General features: G+C 45.5%; 1 protein-coding gene across 1 annotated transcript; it reads left to right on the top strand.

Annotated features, from left to right (window-relative positions):
* The first annotated feature begins 474 nt into the window (after positions 1–474).
* emilin1a (elastin microfibril interfacer 1a) lies at positions 475–22,793 on the top strand. Its single transcript, XM_076084142.1, has 12 exons — positions 475–587; positions 12,958–13,074; positions 14,850–15,037; positions 15,407–15,506; positions 15,819–15,927; positions 16,012–16,245; positions 17,489–18,766; positions 20,305–20,719; positions 21,030–21,155; positions 21,309–21,326; positions 21,427–21,561; positions 22,474–22,793. The coding sequence occupies exons 1-12, from the start codon at positions 475–477 to the stop codon at positions 22,791–22,793; spliced, it is 3,153 nt and encodes a 1,050-aa protein (XP_075940257.1).
* The last annotated feature ends 407 nt before the right edge of the window (positions 22,794–23,200 follow it).

Genomic DNA, 23,200 nt, shown 5'->3' on the forward strand with positions numbered 1-23,200 from the left:
CTTTTTAGGTTTTGTGGAGCCTGTTGTTTCTTTCGGACTCTCTTCTTCATTATTTTGCTGTAAAATCGCTTTGGCAAGGTCTAAATTGGGCTTCCTTACAATGCCAGTGAAGCAGTTAAAGTAGAAGAACTGAAAAGGGGAAAACAGAGAGAAAATGTAGGCTGCACCAGTGCAGAGAGAGAGAGAGAGAGAGAGAGAGAGAGAGAGAGAGAGACCCTGAGCGGGCATGACGGCTGTTGGAGCTCTGACAGGAAACTTTTCTTGTTGTTGCTCCTCAGCTCCAGTCAGACTCCACCGCTTCAGCGACTGAAATGCACTTGACTGGATCTACTCATCCCGTGAAGTCATGGCTCTGCGTCTTCACTCACCGGCGGCGCGTCACTGAAGACCTCAGACAGTAACCGTGACACCTTTCCAGGACAAACTTCTGGAGCTAAACGACGTTTTTCTTTTTTTGCGTTTGACGCGAGGAGGATGGAGACGGGGGTTTACCTGCTCGCCTGCCTCTCGTTGGCCCGGGTTAGTTGGGGTCTCGGATATGCGGAGTCCGGTGTGCAGACGGGACAGAGAGCGGCCAGCAGACACAGGTAGGGTCCACGTGAACGGAGACACACGTGTGTGAATGTGTTGGTTGTGTTTGCGTCAGGAAAAAAGAGAAGAGCTGCAGTTCAAAACCTTTTAAAATGTAGCCTATGATGAACTGTGCTTCTATAGTGAGGTGCGGGGGTCCTTTAGGGGCTTCCGGTGGGTCCCTCATAACAAAATGTGAAATAGTTCAGGGCTGAAACAACTGAGCGATTAATCTGATTGATTAATGTGGAGATTTGCTGTTTATTTAATTGTATATAATTATAAATGGAATAGGTGTGTGTTTTGGACTGTGAGTGTGAGAACATGCAGGCTATTTGAATGGTCTTCGGTTCTGGAAAATTCTTCATCAAAACAATTAATTGATTAATCGAAAAAATATATATAACATCAAAATAATCTGTTTGCGCCACCCTAATGAGGGATTCACTGTAATAAATGATTAAATGAATAAAATAAATAAAACATGATTTCACTCAAATAATAATTTAAAAAAAGGATCATTTAAAAACTAACTCTCCCATATGGGGCAGACTGGGACAACATCTTCTCAATATTGGGGTCATTTCCCTCATGAAAGTCTCTTCCTGAGACCATGACGTGTAAATATCGTCCCCTTCAGAAGCACACATGATGTTGATTGTTATTTTCAGAGGAAATGTCTTATTGGTGATTAGGTCTCTTACACTGCAGGGCCCCTCCCCGAATGGGTGGGTTGGGGAAGGGGTGTGTGTGCGTGTGTGATGATGCAGGGGGGGCGCCCAGAGCTGGACAGGGCTTATAGGGATTATAGATATTTACTGTTTCAGGGCCCCCAAGTGAAAAGTGGTTCAGGGGGCCCGGTGTTTCTCGTTTGGAGGGGAATTCATCAGTTTGGCAAACAGGATGTCCCAGTCAGGTACTGGACTCTGGACGTCGTCAATCCAGAAGACTGACCGGCGTATAATCGTGGAGTTTCAAATTGAGCGATTCCGACTGCCGTCTAGTCCTATTTTATGGGGACAGTGGGGAAATCCTTCAGATCTCAGAGACGCTTGACTAACGGTCGCTTATAAATCAGTGATGGCTGTTGGAGTCCCTGCTCGTAAAGTTGTTAATACCGTCAGTGGGCCGACACATGTTTGTTTTTATGCTGCTGCTGCTGCCCCCATAGTGCGTTATTAGCATGGCATTGAGCTCCTGCCCGAGGGCCCCGTGTGTGGACGACCCCCCTCACCTCTGCGGACAGATGTGCGACTTGTTTGTTGTGCGGGGTGGTTTCGGCTACACCGATTAACTGAGAGCGTAGGTGTGTGTGTCTGTGTGTGCACGAATAAAAGGGTGAGGGAGTGAATGAAGTCCATCCCTCACATGTGGTACGTGTCTGCCTGCATGTGTTTGTATTTAACGTGTGTGTGTGTATGTGAGCATGAGAGGCAGGCCAGGCTACTGGGAGTTGAGCTGCTGTAATAGCTTCTATCAGGTTTCTCTCCACATCAGAGCGCAGTGTGCTGCTGCTGCTGCTGCTGGGGCGGCCTGAGTGCTGAGACATGGATGGTTGGCCTCTTTGGTGTATGATGAAGCTGAGCCGTTGGCTACTGGGAGTGAGAGAAAGAGGGAGGACAGAGAACGAGTGAGAAACAGGGGAAAAAGATTGATTGACGAAGTGGAAATGAGTGCCAAAATGTCAAGAGGTGGAGGTAGGTGATTATGAGGGGGGAAAGATAAAGCATTGGATCGACAGAGGGTGACATAAGTGAGAAGCAAACAAGAGGACTAGAAGAAAAGAAAAGAGAGAACCGAGCAGGCGTGACAAGAGAGGACGAAAGAGTGACAAAAGGAGGGGAGGAGCAACAGGACAGGAGAAAAGACAGACTGACAGTAGAAGAGAAGATCGGGCCCGGGTCCTCAATCGGCCTTCCCCCTTTTCTGAACCCAGCAGGCTACGAAAGAGTCAGCATGGCTGTCCTGTGACGTACACACACACACATGCAAACCACACACATACACAAAGTGACGCGTCGGGGGGGAAGAATGCGCTGGCCCGTGGCAATGCGGTTTGCCCCTCTGACACCCATTTGAACTCCATTGATCTGTTTTGACAGATGTGCGAAGTACTCCATATGCAATAAAGGCTGTCAGATGAACTGAAGGCATCCAGCGAGGGGTCTCATGCGGGGCTTCAGGACGAGGACCCCCGGGCCGTCCGACACATCTCCTGCCAAAAAATGTCAGAGCTAACATGTCATCCTGGCTCCAGAAAGCAACGGAGGAAGAGCGACGGGTCTGAGTGTAGGTGGACTGCTGATCTGTTTAGGCTCACGTACGGTTTGGAGGACATCGCCACTGGAGGGTAGCTAGAAGCAGATACATTAATCATACTTATAGTCCACTTATTTCCTTACGTTGGCATCAGGGTGCTCCATAAAGACAGACAAATGGGCACACTTAAAATAGCCTGTTTTTATGGCCTTTTGCTTTGTGGATTGTGGCAGGAAAATCAGAAGAGCCAAAGAGACAAACACTTTGTTCTGGGGCCATTAGCCTGAGAATGGCCAATAACACTGCATGCCGAGCTAAGTTCAGGTTTTCATGATTTGGGCCGGGGCTTAGTTCCATGAATGAATCCTTTATGCTATAGCATAATCTCAAATACTAGTGTCCTTTCAAGTTTGTGGTGCCAGTTTGGGCAAGACCTTTTCCTGTCTCAGTGTGACGATGTCCCTGTGCACAAAGCCGGGCCCAAACAGAAAGGGTTTCCCCAGTTTGGTGTGGAACAATTTGACCGACCTGCACAGAGCCCTGAACGCAACCTCATCCAACACCTTTGTGGTGACAGTATCTCCAAGTCAGTGCCAGACAGGCCTTTAAGTGACCGGCTGTTAAGTATAAAAAAATAAACAGAGAGAAACAACAGATTAAAAACGATACAAGCCATGTAAAATCAAAGAAAGCGCAGGATTCCTTACTCACCCGCCGGCTGGAGAGAGAGAAATGAGTCCTGCCTTGTATTGAATGCGGAAGTGTCTTAAAGCTGCATTCTTTCTACTGACCATCAGGGGGCGACTCCTTTATGGTCTCAATCTCTAGTTTCAAGTCTTCTTCAATACAGCATGATGTTCATTTAGTAAATTATGGTCCATTTAGAGTCAAATAGACCATAAAGCAGGGTATGCTTTAGGGCGGGGCTACCTTGTGATTGACATGTCGCTACCATGACATTGTCCGGTCTGGGAGTTGCCCGTGTTTTTGTCTGACAACTTTAACCATCTGACAGTGTGTTTTCACTTCGCGAAAGTTAATTGTTAACAATTTGGTCGGCAAAAAATGGTTTATTCAGTGTTCGGATGTACTTAGCTCCGCCCTCTCTTGTCATTTCTGGTTTCAAAAAGCAAGATGGCGACGGCCAAAATGCCAAACTCGAGGCTTTAAAACGACAGTCCACAAACCAAAGGGTGATGTCACGATGACTATGTTCACTTCTTATAAACTTTACAGACCCCTGACATAGTTTTCATCCAGTAACAATGAGCAGAGCTGTGACTAGTTCCTGGATACATCTATGAAGGACTGTGACAGGTAGTATGTCCGACCTCACTAAAATGGGGTGAAAAGCCTTCTCAGAAGTACTGAGACTGTTAAAGCAGCTATACGTGCTCATGGTTTTGTAATTAGATGGCAAACAATCACATACGATTGCAAAGTTCAGACGTTCGCATTATATGTTTGTTTTGGGCATATGTTGTAAATACCACACGTTCTGTCACTCATCCATCAGGACATTCATACATATTACTGCTCCAGATAAAGGACACTGATCATGAGGAGAATATCAAAAATAGATTATTTTTTTCTTATTCATCAATCGTAAACATCAAGCTTCAGTCCTTCAGAGTTAGACAACAATGGCTCCTTTCTAATGCTGACTTTTGGCACCAATATTTGAGAATCAAACAAATGCAATACTGTCCTCTGACAGTACACCAGGGAAATGAAGCCAAACTCATATCTCTTCTACTCTAATCTATTTTTGCTAATGATATTTGTCTGTCTACCTACATACAGTAGAACCAATGGCAACTATTTCTGTGTTTACACACACAACAACAAAAGCAAGACAACGGCCAAGCATGGAAGTGTTCTCTGATGTAGCTATGTCGTTAAATATCACTGGGGACCGGCTCACGGCATTATTTGAATGGAACGGAACAGGGTGAACCAACATATGATTGGTCGACGCTTCACCGCGTCATTCAAACACTGAAAAAACCACAGAGACAAGAGTCGGACGTCAGTTTGTAGCTTCATGTCACTGTTGTGATTGCAGCGTTAGATCATGCCTCTTCTGTCGTTGGTGAAATGTAGGAGGTTTTAAAATACTTTTGTAAGACATTTAACATCAGTGAGTCACGTACTCTAATGGTGAAAGAGAATAATCGTCAGTAAGCTTCTTTTAATACTTCCCATTGGCTCCAGAGCAGCAGATGATTCTTAGCGTAGAACAGCTTTGAGAGCATTATATATATTTCCCAGAATACACTGTAATATGGTGAAAAGGCCTGTTCACTACAGCTGTGATAGAACACCAAAATGCGGCATTAAATTGCCAGGCGAATGGACTGTGACGGGATTCTCCTCGTCTTGACAGACCTGTGAGGATTTTCTGCATTAGTGCAGTAAACAAATCTCATTATATATGGTAATGTACACGTGGGAAATGGGATCCTTTCCAGTCACAGCCATTGTGAGTTAATTACCGTAGTTCCTAGCATGCATTTCATTTAAGAAAGCCTTGTTTAGATAAACATACAGAATGCTATAGAGGTTTGGATCCCTTCCCAACACTCTCCCCATTCAAACTGCACCAGAAGGACTGAACCTGTAAACCTGCTCTCAACATACAGAGTAAATGGAAGCAGACATTTACATGCTGAACTCACAGTTTTATACTTCAGAGCAGTCCAACTAAAGTTCTACCTGCATAAATAGTCTGTGCTACTTTTGGCAAGTGTAGCTTTATGTCCTTTGAGGAAATGTGTGTCTCAAAATGTTCATGCCTCCATAAATGGTTAAAACCCAAGCCAGCCACAGAGAAAACCTGCGGCCCTCCGAAAGAACAGACGACAGACGTATCTGAGCAATAACGCTAAAGCAAACCTCAGTATCGTGGACATTCTCAGTATATCTTCGTGACCGCCAGGCTAAACAATCAGAGAGAAGTTTACACAGTCACGCTGTCCCCAGATGCTGGAACCAGTCCAAAAGGGGAAAAAAACAAAACGGTGCGTGTGTGTGTGTGCCTGCCTTTGTGTTTGTCTGCTGGCTGTGCGCGTGGTCGTCTGCCGGCGGTCCGTGCGCTGTACAGGGGTATACCTTTACAAGGACGCTGGAGGGGCCGCTTGACCTTTTGGGCCGCACGGTTCAAATGCAGAGGCGCACCCCCTTTCCATCCACTCATTCAGGTCGCTGTCGAAAGCCGTCCCTTGAAGCTAAATGAAAGATCCCTCAACAATAGGCGCCGCCTAGTGCTTTCTTTGTTTGAGTAGTAACCCCCCCCCCCCTTTTTTTTTACCCCTTTCTTTCATTCCTTCTTCCTCCCACTTACTCTCCCTGTCACTTTTGTCAATGATTGTTCCAGTTTTTACCCACAATGCTCCTCTGGAGAGGAGGGTGAATAAATCCATCCTGCGTGGGCTGAGATGTCAGACATCTTCCTGCCCTGGCTGTGAAGTGTCTGTCTGCTGTTTTATTGAGGCGGGACATTTACTGGGAAATAAAGTGATGCTCAGACAGGTGCAGGAGTCCCTCTCACGCTGAGTTACAGCTCAAGAAATACAAATAAAACGTGTGCAATGGAAGTTTCGCTGCCTTGTTTCCCGTGTTTGTTTCCGTATCCGTCCGGGTGTGCTTCATCTAAAGTGTGAAGTCAAACAGCTCCTCATATGCTAACTTTGTGTGCCGGCCTCTTGTCACTTGATGGTACGGCAGACTTTCAGCTCACACTTTTCAGTCTGTTTCCTTGAGTACATGTTTCATCATGTGTCCATGTTTCAAATACAGTTATCCCCTTTCTCTCCCCTTATGGGCCGATCATGCCGAGACGCGTCGCTAGAAACCGTTGTTTTCCTATTGCCGCGTTTTTCAGGTGATTTTTTGATGCACATAAAAGTTAAAATATTCTCAACTTTTCAGCGCCAGCCGCAGAGTCGTACCGCTCGTCAATGTCACAATTGAACGAGGCAGCCAATCAAATCAAGCAAGAGGCGGGCTTTACTTCTCCACCACTGACTTCCTGTTTATATACCAGTTGTTGGGGTTGGAACAGACATTGATGTTAGCGATAGTTAACTATGATGAACAATATCATTTTCCCCTTCTCCTCATTCAACAACAGAGCAAAAGCAAGAGCTCAGTGTCTGCATTAAATCAATTTTCCGCCGTTATTTACATTTGATTGCCTGGTTGGTTCACATTCAGTTCTCTCATCTGTGTTGCTTACAGACGCAGCTGCAGAAAAGCTCAAAAAAAACCCTCTGTGCACTTCCTGCCCAGCAGCACCAAATGTGAGATGGATCAAAGTTCACACAGTGGAGCTTTTAGCAGCTAATGAAACAGATATATTCCTGAGGTGATGGTGGAGAGCAAAAAGGAGAGTGATTATTGGACTGGCATTATCCAGGCAGACTCAAACATACCTCCAAACGAATGAAAATGGTGCTCCGTATATCTGCCGGCTGTGCAAAGTAGCAACTGCCATGTCAATTTGTAAGGTAATAATATGTTTATGTTGTGTTCACAGCTAGTTTTTACTGCTCCTAAGTGGCCAAAAATCAACAGGTGTAAAGCATAGACTGTATATAAGAAGTGGACAGAGTCACTGTGACGTCATCCATTGGTTTGTGGACTGCGGTTTTGAAGCCTAGAGTTTGACGTTTGGACGTTGCCATCATGACCTTTTGCATCCAGTGAATGGAAGTGACCATATTTGGACCGCGGATGAGTGACATAGAGACCCTCTATACGGCTCTGGTAGCAACCTGTCAATCACAAGGTAGCCCCGCCCTCAAGCATACTCTGCTTTATAGTCTATTTATAAAGGTACAATGTGGAGTTTTTGAGTGCAGTGCAAATTCGAAGCGAACCGATTGCTTGGCACCAAGAAGTGCTGCTTGCAGCGTTCTCTGGAACTGCTCATTGCTCATTGACTCCAGGGAAGTGAAGACGGGTTTGGTTGTAACCTCAGTATGTCCACCATCAAGCAGCAAAAGTGAAGTGCGGTCAATAAGGCCCGTCGTTGAGCCCTGCTCCCGCTGGTTCCTAAAGAGATATGCGCTTGATTTTTCAAAGATCATTAATATTGATAGTTCAGCAGTGCACGTTCTTGTGTCCCCATCTATACACCTACCAAGTGTGAAGAAGATCGGATCAACTGGTGATGAGATGTGCGAAGGACAGACAGATACACACAGACAGACAGACACACAGACAGACACACAGACAGACAGACAGACAGACAGACACACAGACAGACACACACACACAGCAGACACACAGACACACAGACGGACACACAGACACACAGCACACACACAGACACACACACAGACATACACACACACACACACACAGACAGACACACAGACAGACAGACAGAGATTCCTTGCGTAATAGTTAGATAGCACTAAATAGGAATGTTTATATGGTTTCATTTGTATCACATGCATTAGCCAGAGTATGCACATGCACACGGCGTCGCCATGCAGACTGCTGATGGTTAAACTTGGTTCCACTGATGACGGCCCTGGAGTTAACCAGATGTGGATTCGCCAAACCAACCAGTTAGACCTCAACTTTGAAGTCTCCCACATGTGAAAGTGAAACATGGTGTTCAACAACATTTGGTTTCACGAGACACACGGCATTAAGGATGAGGACGAACTGGTTGGTCGGTTTGCCGCGTCTGGTTAACTCTGAGAAGGAGCAGCACACAGTTTACCTCACGTTACACCAAAACTCATGAGTCATCGAGGTCCCTCGGCTGTTTAACAGAAAGCATTGTACTCTAGTTTGACATTTCCGTCTTTATCTGCTGCTGGCCTGATAAACATTCTACAAATACATATTGTGGTTGTAAACATTTGCTGATACGTGGGGGAACTGGGCTGTTTGTGTGCAGTGTTTTTCCTGTGGTGCTGATATAGTGAAGGAAACATGGAGATTAGCTGCTCATTGAATGGAAGACCAAGCACCCCCACTGTCAACTCCCCATTAAACACCATGTTAGGCCGTATGCTGTCATTTTTACACCGCGGTGTGGCAAAGTGGAGAAATAAGCAGGCTAGCCATGTTTGAGTATGTATCTACATGTCTTAGTGACCTTGTCTGTCTGTCTAAGTCTCTCGTCAACGTGTAGTGTGTTTGTCTGTTAAATGATGTGTGTGTGTGTGTGTGTGTGTGTGTGCTTGTAATTGTTTTTTACGCTTATGGAAAAGTGCCAAGTCTAGTTAGTGGACTTTCATCTGGATTAATGGGACTTTATAGGATTACTGCTCGGAATGCTTGAGTCGACGCTGGCTAGAGAGAGAGAGGGAGAGAGAGAGGGGGAGAAGGAGAGAGAGGGAGAGAAGGAGAGAGGGAGAGAAGGAGAGAAGGAGAGAAGGAGAGAGAGGGAGAGAAGGAGAGGCCAGTGGTTTGGAGCTGTTCAAGGTGTCACTTGAAACACATGAAGAAATCCACTGTTCTCTTTTTTATTCTTGTGAAGGGCATACGCCTAGAAGCACAGCCACACACTCTCCCAACGCTGCGCTAACACATTAGTCATCCTCCCACAAATATAAAGGCTCCTCTTATGTGTTTGTGTGTGTGTGGGGGGGGGGGGGGGGGGGGGTGGTATGTACAGTAAGTGCGAGTGTTTTTGGACGCTGCGGAGACGGGAGGAGCTGTGTGTGTTTTGTTTTCATCCGTATGTGCGTGTGTCCACATCTGTGTCTGCTCAGTGGTGAAAAAAATGGTTGAGTTTATTTACATAGAACGCGGTGGCTGTTCTCTGTCAGCGAGGAAACGCTGCCAACTCCACGCTTTATCTGTGACCCTGGGAGTCAGCGCGTCAGGGTGATGGATCGGCAGGACGGGCCCGCTGAAGCACAGCCAGGGAGACGACGCAGGAGCTGTTCTGATTCGCCGCTGTCCCTTTTTCTTTCTTTTTTACATGTTGTGTATCCCTCCCGTGTCGGTCCAACTCCTGGTGGAGATGTTGGACTCCCGTTTCTCAGAGACTTCCAGTCCGACATACACAGTGCAGTACGTCAGACCCCAGATAAGCCAGCAAACCCTCACACCGCGTAACCCAACGAGAATCGCTGCGTCGGCAGAGTCGCCAGAGCTTCAAGCTCTGATAGAAGCATTAAATGCAACAGAACAAACCACAGAATGGAGCAGCAAAATAAACGTAACGTGATTCTGTGGCTGGAGGAGGCCATGTGGATCGCTGTGAGGAACCGCACATCTCACAGGACACTTGTTGACTCCAGCCAAACGACGTACCAGATTTCACTTTGAATCAGCTCAAGGCAACATGGCATCCTGTGAATATGCACAATCAGCAAAACTTACAGTGAAGGATTTCTCCACGAGCTGTTTCGTCTTCGTTTTCCTGAAGCAGGAACTAAGCGCAGCCGACACACACACTACTGGCCTGCAATGCTAAACGGCTAGAGTGTAACTGTAGTCAGACATGGCGTATAGAATGAATTACATTTGATATTTTAATGCTTTAAGTATATATATATATAATTCAGGTCAACCAACCGTCCTGAGAACAACTTTTAGTAAAAAAACAACAACCTCTAACAGTAGAGTGAGGTAATTAGTCCTGTCCACTTTCCCACATACGGTAGCAACAGGAACAGGAGGTCACGAGGTGCAGGGGAGGACCGAAACATGATAAACTCATTCTGTCAGTCAGATAGGCTCTGGAATGAAGGGGAGGAACGAGTCTTACTGGAACAGAGGAGAGGTGTAGTCACACACAGGGGGAGAAAAAACAAGTTGAAAGGGTGAGAAACAGAGAGGGACAGGGAGGGACGCAGGTAGAGGGCCGAGTGGGAAGAGATGGCAAGAGTGAGAAAAAGAGTGAGATGGGGAGAAAAAGGTGCACACGGACAAGGAGCCGAAAAAATAAGAATAAAATGAGTTACACAGAGGGAGACATGTAGACAGAAAGACAGACACGAGGACAGACAAAGTGAGGAAAGCTGCTGATTGACTCACCAGCATGAAGGAACTCCTTGTACGCTCCCACTTTTATCCGTAAAACCCTTCATAGCTCTGCTCCGACGAATCGGAGTGACACTAATTGGCCATAATAACCATCAGGGATGGGGATTCTGGGTAATACACAAATGATGATGGAAAGCGTCTGAAGGACGTCTGTGTCTTAAAGCTATCTGCAGTTGTTATCAAGAGAGATATCTGAGGGTCAAGGGAGGTCAAATTGAGTCACATGTAGACAGGGGGAGTGTGTCTCTTCTAATTCTGTCCCTTTGAGTGGCACCAACATTTGGTGGAGCATTTAGCAGCTGTAAACTAGATATTTCCCTCAGGAGTTGGATGAAGAGGGAAAAAGTACTTAACTGGGAGTGAATATTCCACTTACATTCGCCAAGCGGTCGGAAACACGACTCCAAATAAAGCTCGTGCTGCTCTGTGTTTCTGTGAGTTCACTTTATCATCATGTGGACGCAAAATCAGTGAATCCAGGGTTAAATCTGAATTAGAGAAAAGCCCTTTTGTAAGTTGTGTTTTTTGTTACGCAATTAATTTGCATGATAATATATTTTTTTATCAAACTGTTAAATTAGTACTTTTACTCAGAATGCAAACATTATGCGGCAAAAAAGCAACGTCGTATTGTTATTATATTATTATGCAAGGCGAATATAGGCATCAACCAATCAGGTTGTGTGGAATGTACACATGCAAAACAAACTATAATGGTCAACAACACAGAGGCTCTGCAGTCAGAGACTGTATACTGTATATGTGGTGCACGTAGTCATCGTGACGTCAGTCATTGGTTTGTGGACTGCTGTTATGAAGCCTCAAGTTCGGCAATTTCGCCGTTGGCATTTTATTTTTTTTGCAACCTATAAAATGAAGTTAGCATATTGGGAATGCGGAGGAGTGACGTAGAGACGCCGTATACGTCTCTGGTAGCAGCAGCGACCTGTCAATCACAGTAAGCCCGCCCTAAAGCATACCCTGCTTTATGGTCTATGTGACTCTAAATGGATCATAATTTACTAAATGAACATCATGCTGTATTGAAGAGGACTTGAAACTAGAGATTGAGACCATAAACTCATGTTTACAATGTTTACTGAGGTAATAAATCAAGTGAGAAGTAGAGTCATTTTCTCATAGACTTCTATACAATCTGACTTCTTTTTGCAACCGGAGGAGTCGCCCCCTGATGGTCAGTAGAGAGAATGCAAGTTTTAAGAAACTTCTGCATTTGGCTTCACTTTTCAGAACCGGAGGTTGCTGCCTGTCTGTAGTCCGAACCAAGATCCTCAAACTTTATTACTCTTTTCAACCTTGACAAAGGCAGCGCAGACCAAATCCACGCCTTCCGTTCATACCTTTCACAATAAAAGCCAAACACTTATATGTCAGACACTGCTCTGGGTCAACAGGATACAGGTAGTCGGTCCTCTGCCTGCATAAGTGTCACAACTCTCTCAAATTCTGAATAGTTTTAATGTGAAATATTAGCAAGAGAGTATTCCTCATTTTCATGTGATTTATTCGCCATGCCCCCAGTGTGTAAAGGCCTTAAGCGTTAAACCTCCTGCATGAAAGCTGGTTTGACCTCAAGTGTTCAACCATAAGTTATATATATTAACTTTAATACAAATGATTCATTGTAATGATCTACGCAGCCACTCTTTAGCTCCATGTCATAGTCTTCCAGCGAGGAATAAATATAACCAATGGTAGTTTTTCACATGGATACGCAGCGTGTGTGTGTGTGTGTGTGTGTGTGTGTGTCTTTGTGTGGGTTGGTCGGTGTGGAGTTGGGGAGGCATACAATGGCAGCCATTGTTGAAATCATGCAGTTATCCTGAACTGATCTGGCATTTTCAACAGCGGACAATTTCTCTTGAATGTTGCACAGAAAAAATAATCAGATCCTGGGGTTTGAGATATTGATCTGGAAACTCAAACAAGTGTCCAGATTTTTGATTGTTATTTTGTTTTGTGCCAATCTTTCATCTGTTTTTGCCTGGAGACAAAGAGTGTATACAGAGTGTAAGAGGGCTGCTAAGTTTGCGTCAACGCCCGACTCTAAACTCACGGGCAAGTCATTTCCTTGTGCCTGTGCTTTCTCAGGAACTGGTGCGCTTATGTGGTGACACGCACCGTGAGCTGCGTGATGGAGGACGGGGTGGAGACGTACATCAAACCCGACTATCAGCGCTGCACCTGGGGCCAATGTCCTCGAGTCGCGTGAGTATCCATCCCCTCTCTCCATTCGCATCTTCTCTGAATCCTCCTCTCTGTCGCTGGAATCTAATCTGTATTCTATCCTGCTCCTCCAACTTCCTGTCCTCGGTTCCGCAGACGTTTGTGACCCCTATCCGATCCATCTTCTCCCCCTGTTTCCTGTCTGTGGATACTGAATCCACTCTGCTCTGTTCCTGACCCAGGGACATCCGATATTACAAAAATCGGAGCACATTTACTACATTTACTCAAGATGTGATGGATGGAATGAATTAATTTTTTTTACAAATGTTGTCCTCGCTCCTGATGTTTCTCACCCTGTCGGCTGACTCTGGTCCGGCTACCTGATCCCCCGTGCCTGCCGCGGGGGCCTCGGCCATAAACCTGGGCTATGCTAAGAATGAAGCCAACAGGGGTTCCAGGCACCGCAGTCTGGTCTCCCACCCTGTAAAAACAACCTCTTCTTCTCCGTCTTTCTCTTTACGACTCTCCTCCTTCCTTACTTCTTCTCCCACTCCTCCTCCTGCCCCTGTTTTTGTATGACTTTTTCTCACGCTCCCAGAACGAGAAACTGGAAGATGAAGTCTTTACTGTGGTGCAGAAAAAGGCCCCCGCGATACCTAGACTGATATTTGTGGGTTGGCATGAAGGAGAGCGAGTCGGGGCTTGTTAATGCGAGACGCTGCCATAAATCTTTAGTGAGACTTCTGGACAATTCTGGTCTATTTATTGCATTGTTCTGTAACAGGGAGTCTCTTCATTCGCAGGGCTAAAGGACTCATTAATGATGAAGCTATCCAAATAAAATATTACATTTTTTTCAGATGTCTCTGAGCAGCAGATTAAGATTTAGTACTGGCTAAATGCAGTTTAGGAGAATGGGAGGAAATAACAGTCTGTAGTTTACAAAGAGCTCTTAACCCCATCCATCATCAGTAGACGAGTTGGAGCTATTTCCCAGACAGCCGATGACTCAGTGCACGTCAACGTCAGCAGTGGACAGCGGTGGTATCCAATGCAGGGTTCAGGGACTGCTACGGGTCCTTGACTGGGTTATCGGGATCACGCTACAGATTTTAAGTTTCAATGTTGCATTCTGACACAAGTCAGCTATGCTCAAGTCCCAAATAACTCTGGAGTCTGAAGACACAAATCATCGGACTAGGAGTCACAGCCATGGTAGCAGCTCTATGAGGCCGCACTTAGGCACAGGGATGCTTTGAGCTACATGCTAACCAATGATAATGCTAACATGCTGATGGTGTGTAAGGTCCACCATGCTCCCCGTCTTAGTTTAACACAAAGAACAGGAGGGAATGTCGGGTATGTTTTGCAGGAATTGGGTCATAGATCAAAGTACATACGATTTTTGACTTGATGAAATCAAAGAAATTCTGATTTTGTAGACGAATCGATTAGTTGATTTAATCGACAGATCTGTAAAAATGAGTTCCTCTACAAAGAATCACACAAAAGCAGCACTTTAAATATCGTGTTTACCAGAGACGTGCCCATTTTATTCAGCATGGAAAAGTAAATCCTAAAAAGTCGAAGGATCACTCCATTTATTAGGATCCACCCCTTGGGACCATACATGTCTGTATAAAGTTTCATGGTGATCCAGCTAATAGTAGCAGAGATATTTCGATCTGGACAAAAGCGGTGGGCCGACCAACCGTCCCACCAGCATTGCTGTCAAAAACAACAAGTCCATCATTCATTTTTAATCTCTTGTCAAACCAGAACAAATGAAAGTCCATTTCTGTTTTCGTCCTCAGCTACCGGACATACAGGAGGCCGAGGTATAAGGTAGCTTACAAGATGGTGACGGAAATGGAGTGGAAGTGCTGCCACGGTTACTCCGGGGAAGACTGCCAAGATGGGCCGAAGGGAACCGGCGACACCCAGGTCGGTGGAGGGCGACCCCGCGTCACGCAGACGGAGAGGAGAGGAGAGGGCAGAGACGGTGAGAATCACATCTACTTTAAATAACGTTCAATGTCGTCACGGTAACTCATTTTGTGGACATGGTAACATGCTCAACATGTGCAGAGCAGGTCTAAAGCATGAATGAATGAATGTGTCTTACTTTTCAAGTCGATATGAGAGCAAAATGACAACTTTAAGCAGATCTAGGGACAGTTATATGAAACATAACATTGAATATGCTTTCCTCTAAACATTATTCATGACTAAATAAGCAACAATCAAAGTTCCTCCTCACGGGTTTTCAGGGCCTGTAACAAATATTAAAGGTTCCATACTTTGTAAATATGTAACCTTAGAATCAAACATTTCCTCTTTCGCATCGACATTGGTCATTCTTCGTCTCCAGGCGACGGGGAGAAGATCAGACAGCTGGAGGAAACGATCCGAGGTCTGACCAAAGACCTCCACAACATGCAGACCACCATCCACGGCATGAACCAGCGGCTGTACGTGAGCGCTGTTTTCAGCACATCACATGCTCGTGTTATTCCATGGAGTGTATTTACCTGTATTCACCTGCTGCATCGTCATCTGCATTAAAATGCTGTTTTTTTTATTTTATTTCAGCAGTTCAGTTTAGTGAGAAAGCGCTTGTTTATGAACATAAATACAGAGATTACAGTTAGGATGCTGCATTCAGATGAAGCAATGTGACAATTATTCTTACATCCTTCTCTTTGATGTTATATATTTAACATATACCTCTTTTTATGACCAAAACCTGAGGGAATCTCAACTCTTCTTCTTCTTCTGTGTAGGCCTGGTCTGAACGGGGCTATTGTCCCTGCTGATTCAGCTCAGCCACACATGAAGGAAACCATTAACAGCATCCAGACCAAGCTGGACCATCTCTACAACCGGACACAGGTAAAACAGTATCTTTATGGTCAGAATTCAAATGCAAAGGGTAGACTTCTTCTTTTACTTTACGTGCACATGTTGCTTGCTCAGGTCCATGACCAGACTCTGCTCAACATCAACAACCACCTGGTGAACGGAGGGGGCAACGAGCTGGACGGAGTGGCCGGAGGAGAAGGAGGAGGAGGAGGAGAAGGGGGAGGAGGAGGCGGAGGGGGAGGAGGAGGCGGAGGAGGAGGAGCAGGGGGAAACCAGCTCACCACCCTGAAGGAGGAGATCCTGACGGAGCTAGAGAGAAGGGTGTCTCTGTCCTGCTCTTCATGCCAGGTGAATCTCACTATGTAAAAACCGCTTTGTTAGAGCCACCCAGTATGATTTCTAGTTGTAGTTTGCATAGCTGTAAAATGTTTCTGCTTCGCTCCCCGTGGCCTTCTGCTGCCTGAAGCCATGCAAAAATATTAGCCACATCCAGGCAGTAAAACAAGAAAATTGCACTCTCATATAATCCACTGCACGAACGAAAAATGGAACAATACTGCAGTGAAAGGACAGATAAGGCAAATTGCAACGAGGCCAAAAAACAATCTTCCAGCAGTTTGAAAGAGTGGAAGGATTAAGATTTAACATAAAACGATCATCACGTGTCTAAATTAAGTTTTTATTTTGCCTCATTCTACGTGCTTTCATTTTCACTGTAGGTTTACTGTCGCCTCCGTTATGCGCTGCTCAGCTGTAGGAAAGAATTTAATATAAATAATATTTATTTGGGGGTATTGGTAAGGATCAGGAGCAAAAACAAACTGAGCTCTATTAAAAGGAGAATTAAAAGTCAGTAACCTCAAACTAACTGTTTTAAAATGTAGTTTTTCTTTTATTTCTTTATTGTTATACCACTGGGTTGCGTATGCATTTTAATTAATTGATTCATTAATTAATTATGGTTTTTATGCCTCTTTCTTCTTTTACTTTGCTTTTACATGTAAAGCACATTGAGTTTTTGAAATGTAATGCCTTGCCTCTTCTTTGGAGCTGGCAGTCAGTAATGTGTGCTGTATAAGTGCTATGCATAATAATAATAATAATGATGATTAGTAATAATAATAATAATAAACATTATTCATAAAGCTCTTTTCAAAACAAAGTTACAAATTACTTTACATGGTTGAACCAAGATTGAAATATTTCAGGACTTTAAGCGAATGACAGCAGGAAAATAAGACACTGTGCTAAAATTAATAAAAGGCTTTTTTGAAAAGATAAGTTTTAAGATGTGATTTAAAAGATGTCCCTGATTTTGCAAGCGTCGTAAGTACAGTATTGGTTTTTTTTGTTCATCGAAATTGAAGAAGCCAAACAACCTCACAGTTCAGATTAAAATGTCCTCCAGTTGTTGGTACAGACTGTAGGTGTGCACTTTACTCCATTTGGTGCTCAGGGAGGGGGCATTAGATACTATTTGCTTTCAAACCCAACAATTTGGGACACAGACACAAACACCTCAATACATAATCAGCACAAACTATAGAACCAGCAATCTAATTCCAGTCTTCATTATCCCTGTTCCCTCTAGGCTGGCGTGGAGGACCTGAGGCGCCAGCAGCAAGAGGACAGGGAGCGCGTCCAGGGTCTGGAGAAGCTGATCAGCTCCATGGACCAGCACCTGAGGCAGAGCCTGGACATCTCCCGCAGTGAAACCCTGCGCTCCCAGGCCTGCTGCAACACCGTCACCGAGCTGGAGAAGAGGCTGTCCACTCTGGAGCTCCGAGTCACCTCCACGGCCAACAAGTGCGACGCCGTTAAAGGCCGGCTGGACAAGGAGCTGGCAGGGACGGGCGGCGGGAAGGGACGAGTGACGGAGGACAGGTTGAATGGCAGGCTGAGAGAACTGGAGAAGAGGGTGAATAGCACGGTGAGGAAGACGGAGCAGAGGTGCACCAACACGGGGAACAACGTGAAGGACAACGTCCAGAGGGACGTCACGCAGCTGCGCATCATGGTCCTCAGCCGGCTCGATGACCACGGCTTCAAGATCGGCAAGCTGGAGCTGGACGTGGCCGTCCTCGGAGATACGGTCAGGGACCACAGCCGGCGTTTAAGTCACCTGGAGAACATCACGGCCTTCCTGGACAGAAGGCTAACATCCACCACGAACATGTGCAATGAGACCTGTGGGCCTAACGGGAAAGGCCGCAAGACTGATGACACTGTGAAAACCTTAGAGTGGAGAGTCGTGGATAACCAAGAGGACATCCAGAAGTTTAACACCAGGCTAAACGACCTGTCCGTGTCAGGGGACTCGCTGATCGACAGAGTCATCAACTTAACGGACGACGTCAAAAAGATAATAGCTGTGACGGGGGAGAGCGGCGAGCATTTCAACCGGATCGTCACGGAGGTTGAAACGTTGGGCCGCGATCTGGAGGACTGTTCCATTTGCGGCAGCGTGGAGGAGGACCTGCGCTTGCTCGCCAACTCCACCAAGACCGGCCTAGGCAAGTGCCAGGCAGAACTGACAGATCTGCGGAGAAAGGTGGACTCGGGAGAGTCGGCCTGCTCTCAGGTGTGCTCCAACCTTCAGGAGGAGGTCGGGCGACTCAGAGAGGAAGTGGAGGAGTGCACGGGACAGTGTAAGGTCGACATGAACGATCTGAAGAAACGCCTGGACGGTCACGGCATCCATAGCGGTAGATTAGGGGGGGATCTGAAGTCCATCCAGGGACAGCTGGCCGGGGTCATGGTCACATTTAGCTCCATCAATGACACCCTGAAGGGCCTGGGGAGGACTGTGCAGACACATGGAAACACGCTGACCGATCTGAGCAACGCCAAGGACAACATCATCTCTGAGGTAAGATGATGTGGCGATGATGAGGGTGATGTGACTGCCACTGACTGTACACATGCCAAAATGTGAAATACTCGCCTGCAAATTTTATATTTCTAGAGCTTTTATTGTGAAGGGTAAGAACGGAAGGAGTGGATCTGGTCTGCGCGGCCTTTATAAAGGTTAAACGGAGTAGTAAAGTTTTCCATCTTGGTTCAGACAGCGGAGCTTTAGTGTTATTGTTTCATGGATATAGGTATACAGTTACAAAGCCTTCTCCATGCTGCCAGGAATTAAATGCTGGTGGGAAAAATATTGAATAGAATCAGCCTTTTGACCATAGAATATAAACTCTCCTCAAGTGTCTAAAACCCCCAAATCTTCCAGGAAAAATACTGAAGACATGACATCAGTATTGTCAATGGTAGCGACTGCCTAGCTGAAGAGGTAAAAGTGTTTAGTATTTTACAATAACAAGACTAAGAGACTACAGCCATGCTAGCAGCATGCCTCCCAGCCACTCATTCTCAGGCTCATTCATATGAACGGAGGAAGGAAAATAACTCTGGATTAGTGCATTAGTGCATTTTACAATCTAAGGACCTAATGACTTAAATGAGGGCTATACATGTTTTTGTACTGGCAAGCTGATTTACCTCAAAAAGATATATTCACTGAGTTACAGACGTCTTTTTCCCAATGTAAGTCTATGGGGAGAGAAAAGTCTGTTTGGGTCCAATGGCATCACTGATCAATCTGGAATCAGTCTGGAAATTGAAATTCCACCTTTTGGCCAAATGTCAAATTTGTGTGGGGGCACGCTAACATGATAATTGCTAACATCAGCATGCTAACATGCTCAAAATGACAATGCTAACATACTGATGCTTAGCGGGTATAGAGAGCTGCAGGGATGACATATTTTTGAAGGCCAACGCAGGAAGTTAGTGTATCACACTCGATCCCTCAACTAAAAGCCGCTGTGTCTTGAGCCACGCTGCTAATGCGGCTACAAAAAGCTAAGATTTAGTGAAAATAATTGTAATCTGTGTAACACAACACCTTGTTCCTTGTTGAATATCTCATGACCCTTCAGATTTATCTTGCGACCCCATTGTGGGTCCCGAGCCCCAGGTTGAGAAGCACTGTACTAGTATGTTCTAATACATACAATAGAACTAGCCCCTCAGAATGAAACAAGAAAGATCAAGCTACTGTTATGATCATAATGATGGTAATTGCGATGATGATCTGTGTTGTGTTAATAAACTGTTCATAGTGAAACAGAGCTTTTCTTTATGGACTCTGAAAACAACACTATGTCAATCAAACAGGCCTCGTGGTTATCTTGGCAACAGTGTTTTCACATAATATTATTACAGTAGGGAAACATTCTTGACAGACACGCTCGGATAATATGCTTACATATTTTTGTGTGTATAAGATACCGTAGGAAAATAAATGGCAGCAAAGACTGAGAAATGTATATTTTTAGTAGAACTTTGTCAAAAGAAACTCATCCAACGCAGACACATTAACAAGTGTCCCCCACTCTCTACAAGGTGGACATCTTGCAGAAGGAGCTGACGGATCACGTCGATGACTCCAAGATTCAGTTCGACAATGTGGGCAAAGAGATCCAAATAATGAGGAGCAACTATGTGACGGAGGTCGGGGAGTGCCGGCGGTCCGGCGACGGCCTGGAGAGAAGACTCTCCAAGCTGGAGGGAGTGTGCGGACGCCTGGACTCCTTTTCAGACGGCCTGGAGAGGATCAGGGAGGGCCTGAACCGACACATGTCTGGGCTGTGGAGCTGCGTTAATGGACTCAATGTCACGGTGACGTCTCACGGAGATCTCATCGACGACATCCAGAACGTCCAGCTGGAAAACGTCCACTCCGACATACACGGACTGAACTCGTCGGTGGTGGACCTAGTGGAGAAGTTCCACAGTTTCATAGAGCAGGACTTCATGGGTGAGTCGCGGGGCCACGGGATTTGACTTTTGGACAAGAGACAGAAAGGGAGGCAAGGTCAGGGTGAGGGACAAATGGACCAGAGAAAGAAGCGTTCACTTAAAGAGCCTTTAAAGTCTGCAATCTGTCTGAAAGAGGAGTTTTAGTAAACATGGGGGTGAAAGGAAGGCTGGGTTAAATGTCGTAGCTTTCTTGACCTACTGTGCATGTTTTTAAAAGAAAAGAAACTATTTTTGTTGGAGAGCATTTTCTTTCAGGAGGTTTTTTTTCCCCCAGCTGTGATGTTTCATTAGATGTTCTCCTCCCCCAGGTCCACCTGGTCTACCGGGCCCCCGTGGAGAGAGAGGCGAGCATGGAACCCAGGGTCCTGTAGGACCCCAAGGGAGGGCGGGACCCCAGGGCAGAGAGGGCAAGCAGGGACTAGCTGGACCCCCAGGTAAAGACAACAAGCTTAGTCTCTGAGTTAACAGTTACTGATTTACAAGCTCAAAAGATGTACGATACATTCTGATAATAAAAAATAAACAGCAAGAACGACTTTGTTGGATGATTAACTCACTGTTTTTTTGTCTTTCATCTTACTCCTCAGGTCTAAGAGGCGAACAGGGTATGAGTTGTTCTTACCAAACAGCAATGAAAGCACTCATTACTATTAGATCTTTCCTTTTGTACTAACTCCTCCTCTCCGTCTCCCCCGCCGCGATCAGGTCCTGCAGGGTCCGATGCCCACGTGCCTCGCCTTTCTTTCTCCGCCGCGCTGACCCGCCCGATGAGAAGCGCAGGAACCATTGTGTTCAACGAGATCTTCGTCAACGAAAATAGGGTCTACAATCCCAAAACAGGTGCGCTTCAGGTTGGCTGGACTTGTGAACAGATGCCCTCTGAGATCAGAGCTCTCTTTTTATAAGATCACCTCAAGGAAAAGTAGGTTTTTTTATGTGTAGGCCAACCGCTAAGTTAGCATCACACTGGTTCTCTCAACAAAAAGCCAATGGGACTTTTCCATTAGATGTTGGATTATTGCAGAAATACTTACACGTTTTGTTCAGCAAGATCATCTTCACAAATGAACATAACTTTTTTGATTTTTGAAGCGTGAATGCAATCGGCAGAAGTAAAAAGCTAACGTCAGGCTATAGAGGAGCTACACCACGGTCACACGAGTGTGACTAAACACATGGAGGCTGTGAAGGCGGACTAGTCAGCGTGATGAAGTTGTGTAGTCTCATTTAGCTACTTGTTAGCAAGCGACTTTTGTTAAGACAAGTGAAAGCTTCTAAATTCACCACATGGATATTTACTGATTTTATATCGTAGAACAAAACGTTAAAATCTCTTCAGCTTGCATTAACCACAGACTTTATTTCAGGCATCTAAACAAAAACACATTCAAAAAACTCATTGACTATGAAAGAAGGGAACACCGGAAGTGCAAAAATGCTGACTCATTTCCTGGTTTTAGGACTCACCAGACTCCCCTCCATTGCATTGAAATGGTGGCAGAAATCAAGCGATATCTCAAACCTTGGGCAAATCAAACCAAAGTTATCTGCATGGCTTCATCTGCAGGCATATGTTTGTAGGATGACCCGACCTTTTAAAATAGTGGTGTGTTGTCTTTTTAATGCCATCCAACAGGTTTTGTTTAATTAAAGTTACTTAGCAAACAGGGATCCAAGAATTTTGATGAAATAAGGGAGTCTGAGCTCATACACAGCATTAAGTTCACCGTGTCACCGGCTTCCATCCTCCAGGCTATTTCACAGCTCCAGTGAGTGGGACGTACTTCTTCAGCGGCATCCTGACGGGCCATAAGAACATGAAGATCGAGGCGGTGTTGTCCAAGTCCAACACTGGCGTGGCCCGAGTGGACTCGGCTGGGTACCAGCCCGAAGGCCTGGAGAAACCCATGGCGGAGGCCAAGCACATCCCCGGAGCTGTGGCCGTCTTCAACATCATCCTGCCCATGGAAGCAGGGGACACGGTCTGCATCGACCTTGTCACCGGCAAACTGGCCTTCTCTTCGGAACCGCTGACCATCTTCAGCGGGATGCTGCTGTACGAGACCACCTGATCGGACGCGGGGTCGATGTAACCAGTCTCAATCTGTCTGCTGGACTGTGAGAGACAGAGCCACTGGCTGGAACAGAGACTGAAATAACTGGACTGGATTCATTCAGCAAGGACAAAAAAAACTTCAAATTTGACTTTATGTGCTAAAAAGGAAGGACAAGAAAAGTATTTTCTAACCACAATCATTTTTTGTTTGTTAGTTTCACAGCTTTAAGGAAAATAATTTGCGCCAATGTGTTTTTATTCTATGACGTGTTGTCTTCAGAAACAAGAAGCCACTGCAGGGTTGTCTTATAATTCCATATTTCATGCTGTTCTACAAACTTGAATTCTTTACAGATGACACGGAGATAGCCCTCAGGTCTGTCTTGTGTTAAGGAAAGGACATTTGCTTTGATGATAAAAGAT

The sequence above is a fragment of the Anarhichas minor genome, unplaced genomic scaffold (assembly GCF_050575085.1).
Source record: "Anarhichas minor isolate MPS153535 unplaced genomic scaffold, ASM5057508v1 ptg000136l, whole genome shotgun sequence".
Lineage (NCBI taxonomy): Eukaryota > Metazoa > Chordata > Actinopteri > Perciformes > Anarhichadidae > Anarhichas > Anarhichas minor.

What these genes read in the sequence shown, in the direction of transcription:
- emilin1a (XM_076084142.1), top strand. Translation starts at nt 475, where the DNA reads ATGGAGACGGGGGTTTACCTGCTCGCCTGCCTCTCGTTGGCCCGGGTT. An exon ending in GGCCAATGTCCTCGAGTCGC is followed by an intron (nt 13,075 to 14,849) that starts GTGAGTATCCAT and finishes TTTCGTCCTCAG; the next exon opens with CTACCGGACATACAGGAGGC. An exon ending in CACGGCATGAACCAGCGGCT is followed by an intron (nt 15,507 to 15,818) that starts GTACGTGAGCGC and finishes TCTTCTGTGTAG; the next exon opens with GCCTGGTCTGAACGGGGCTA.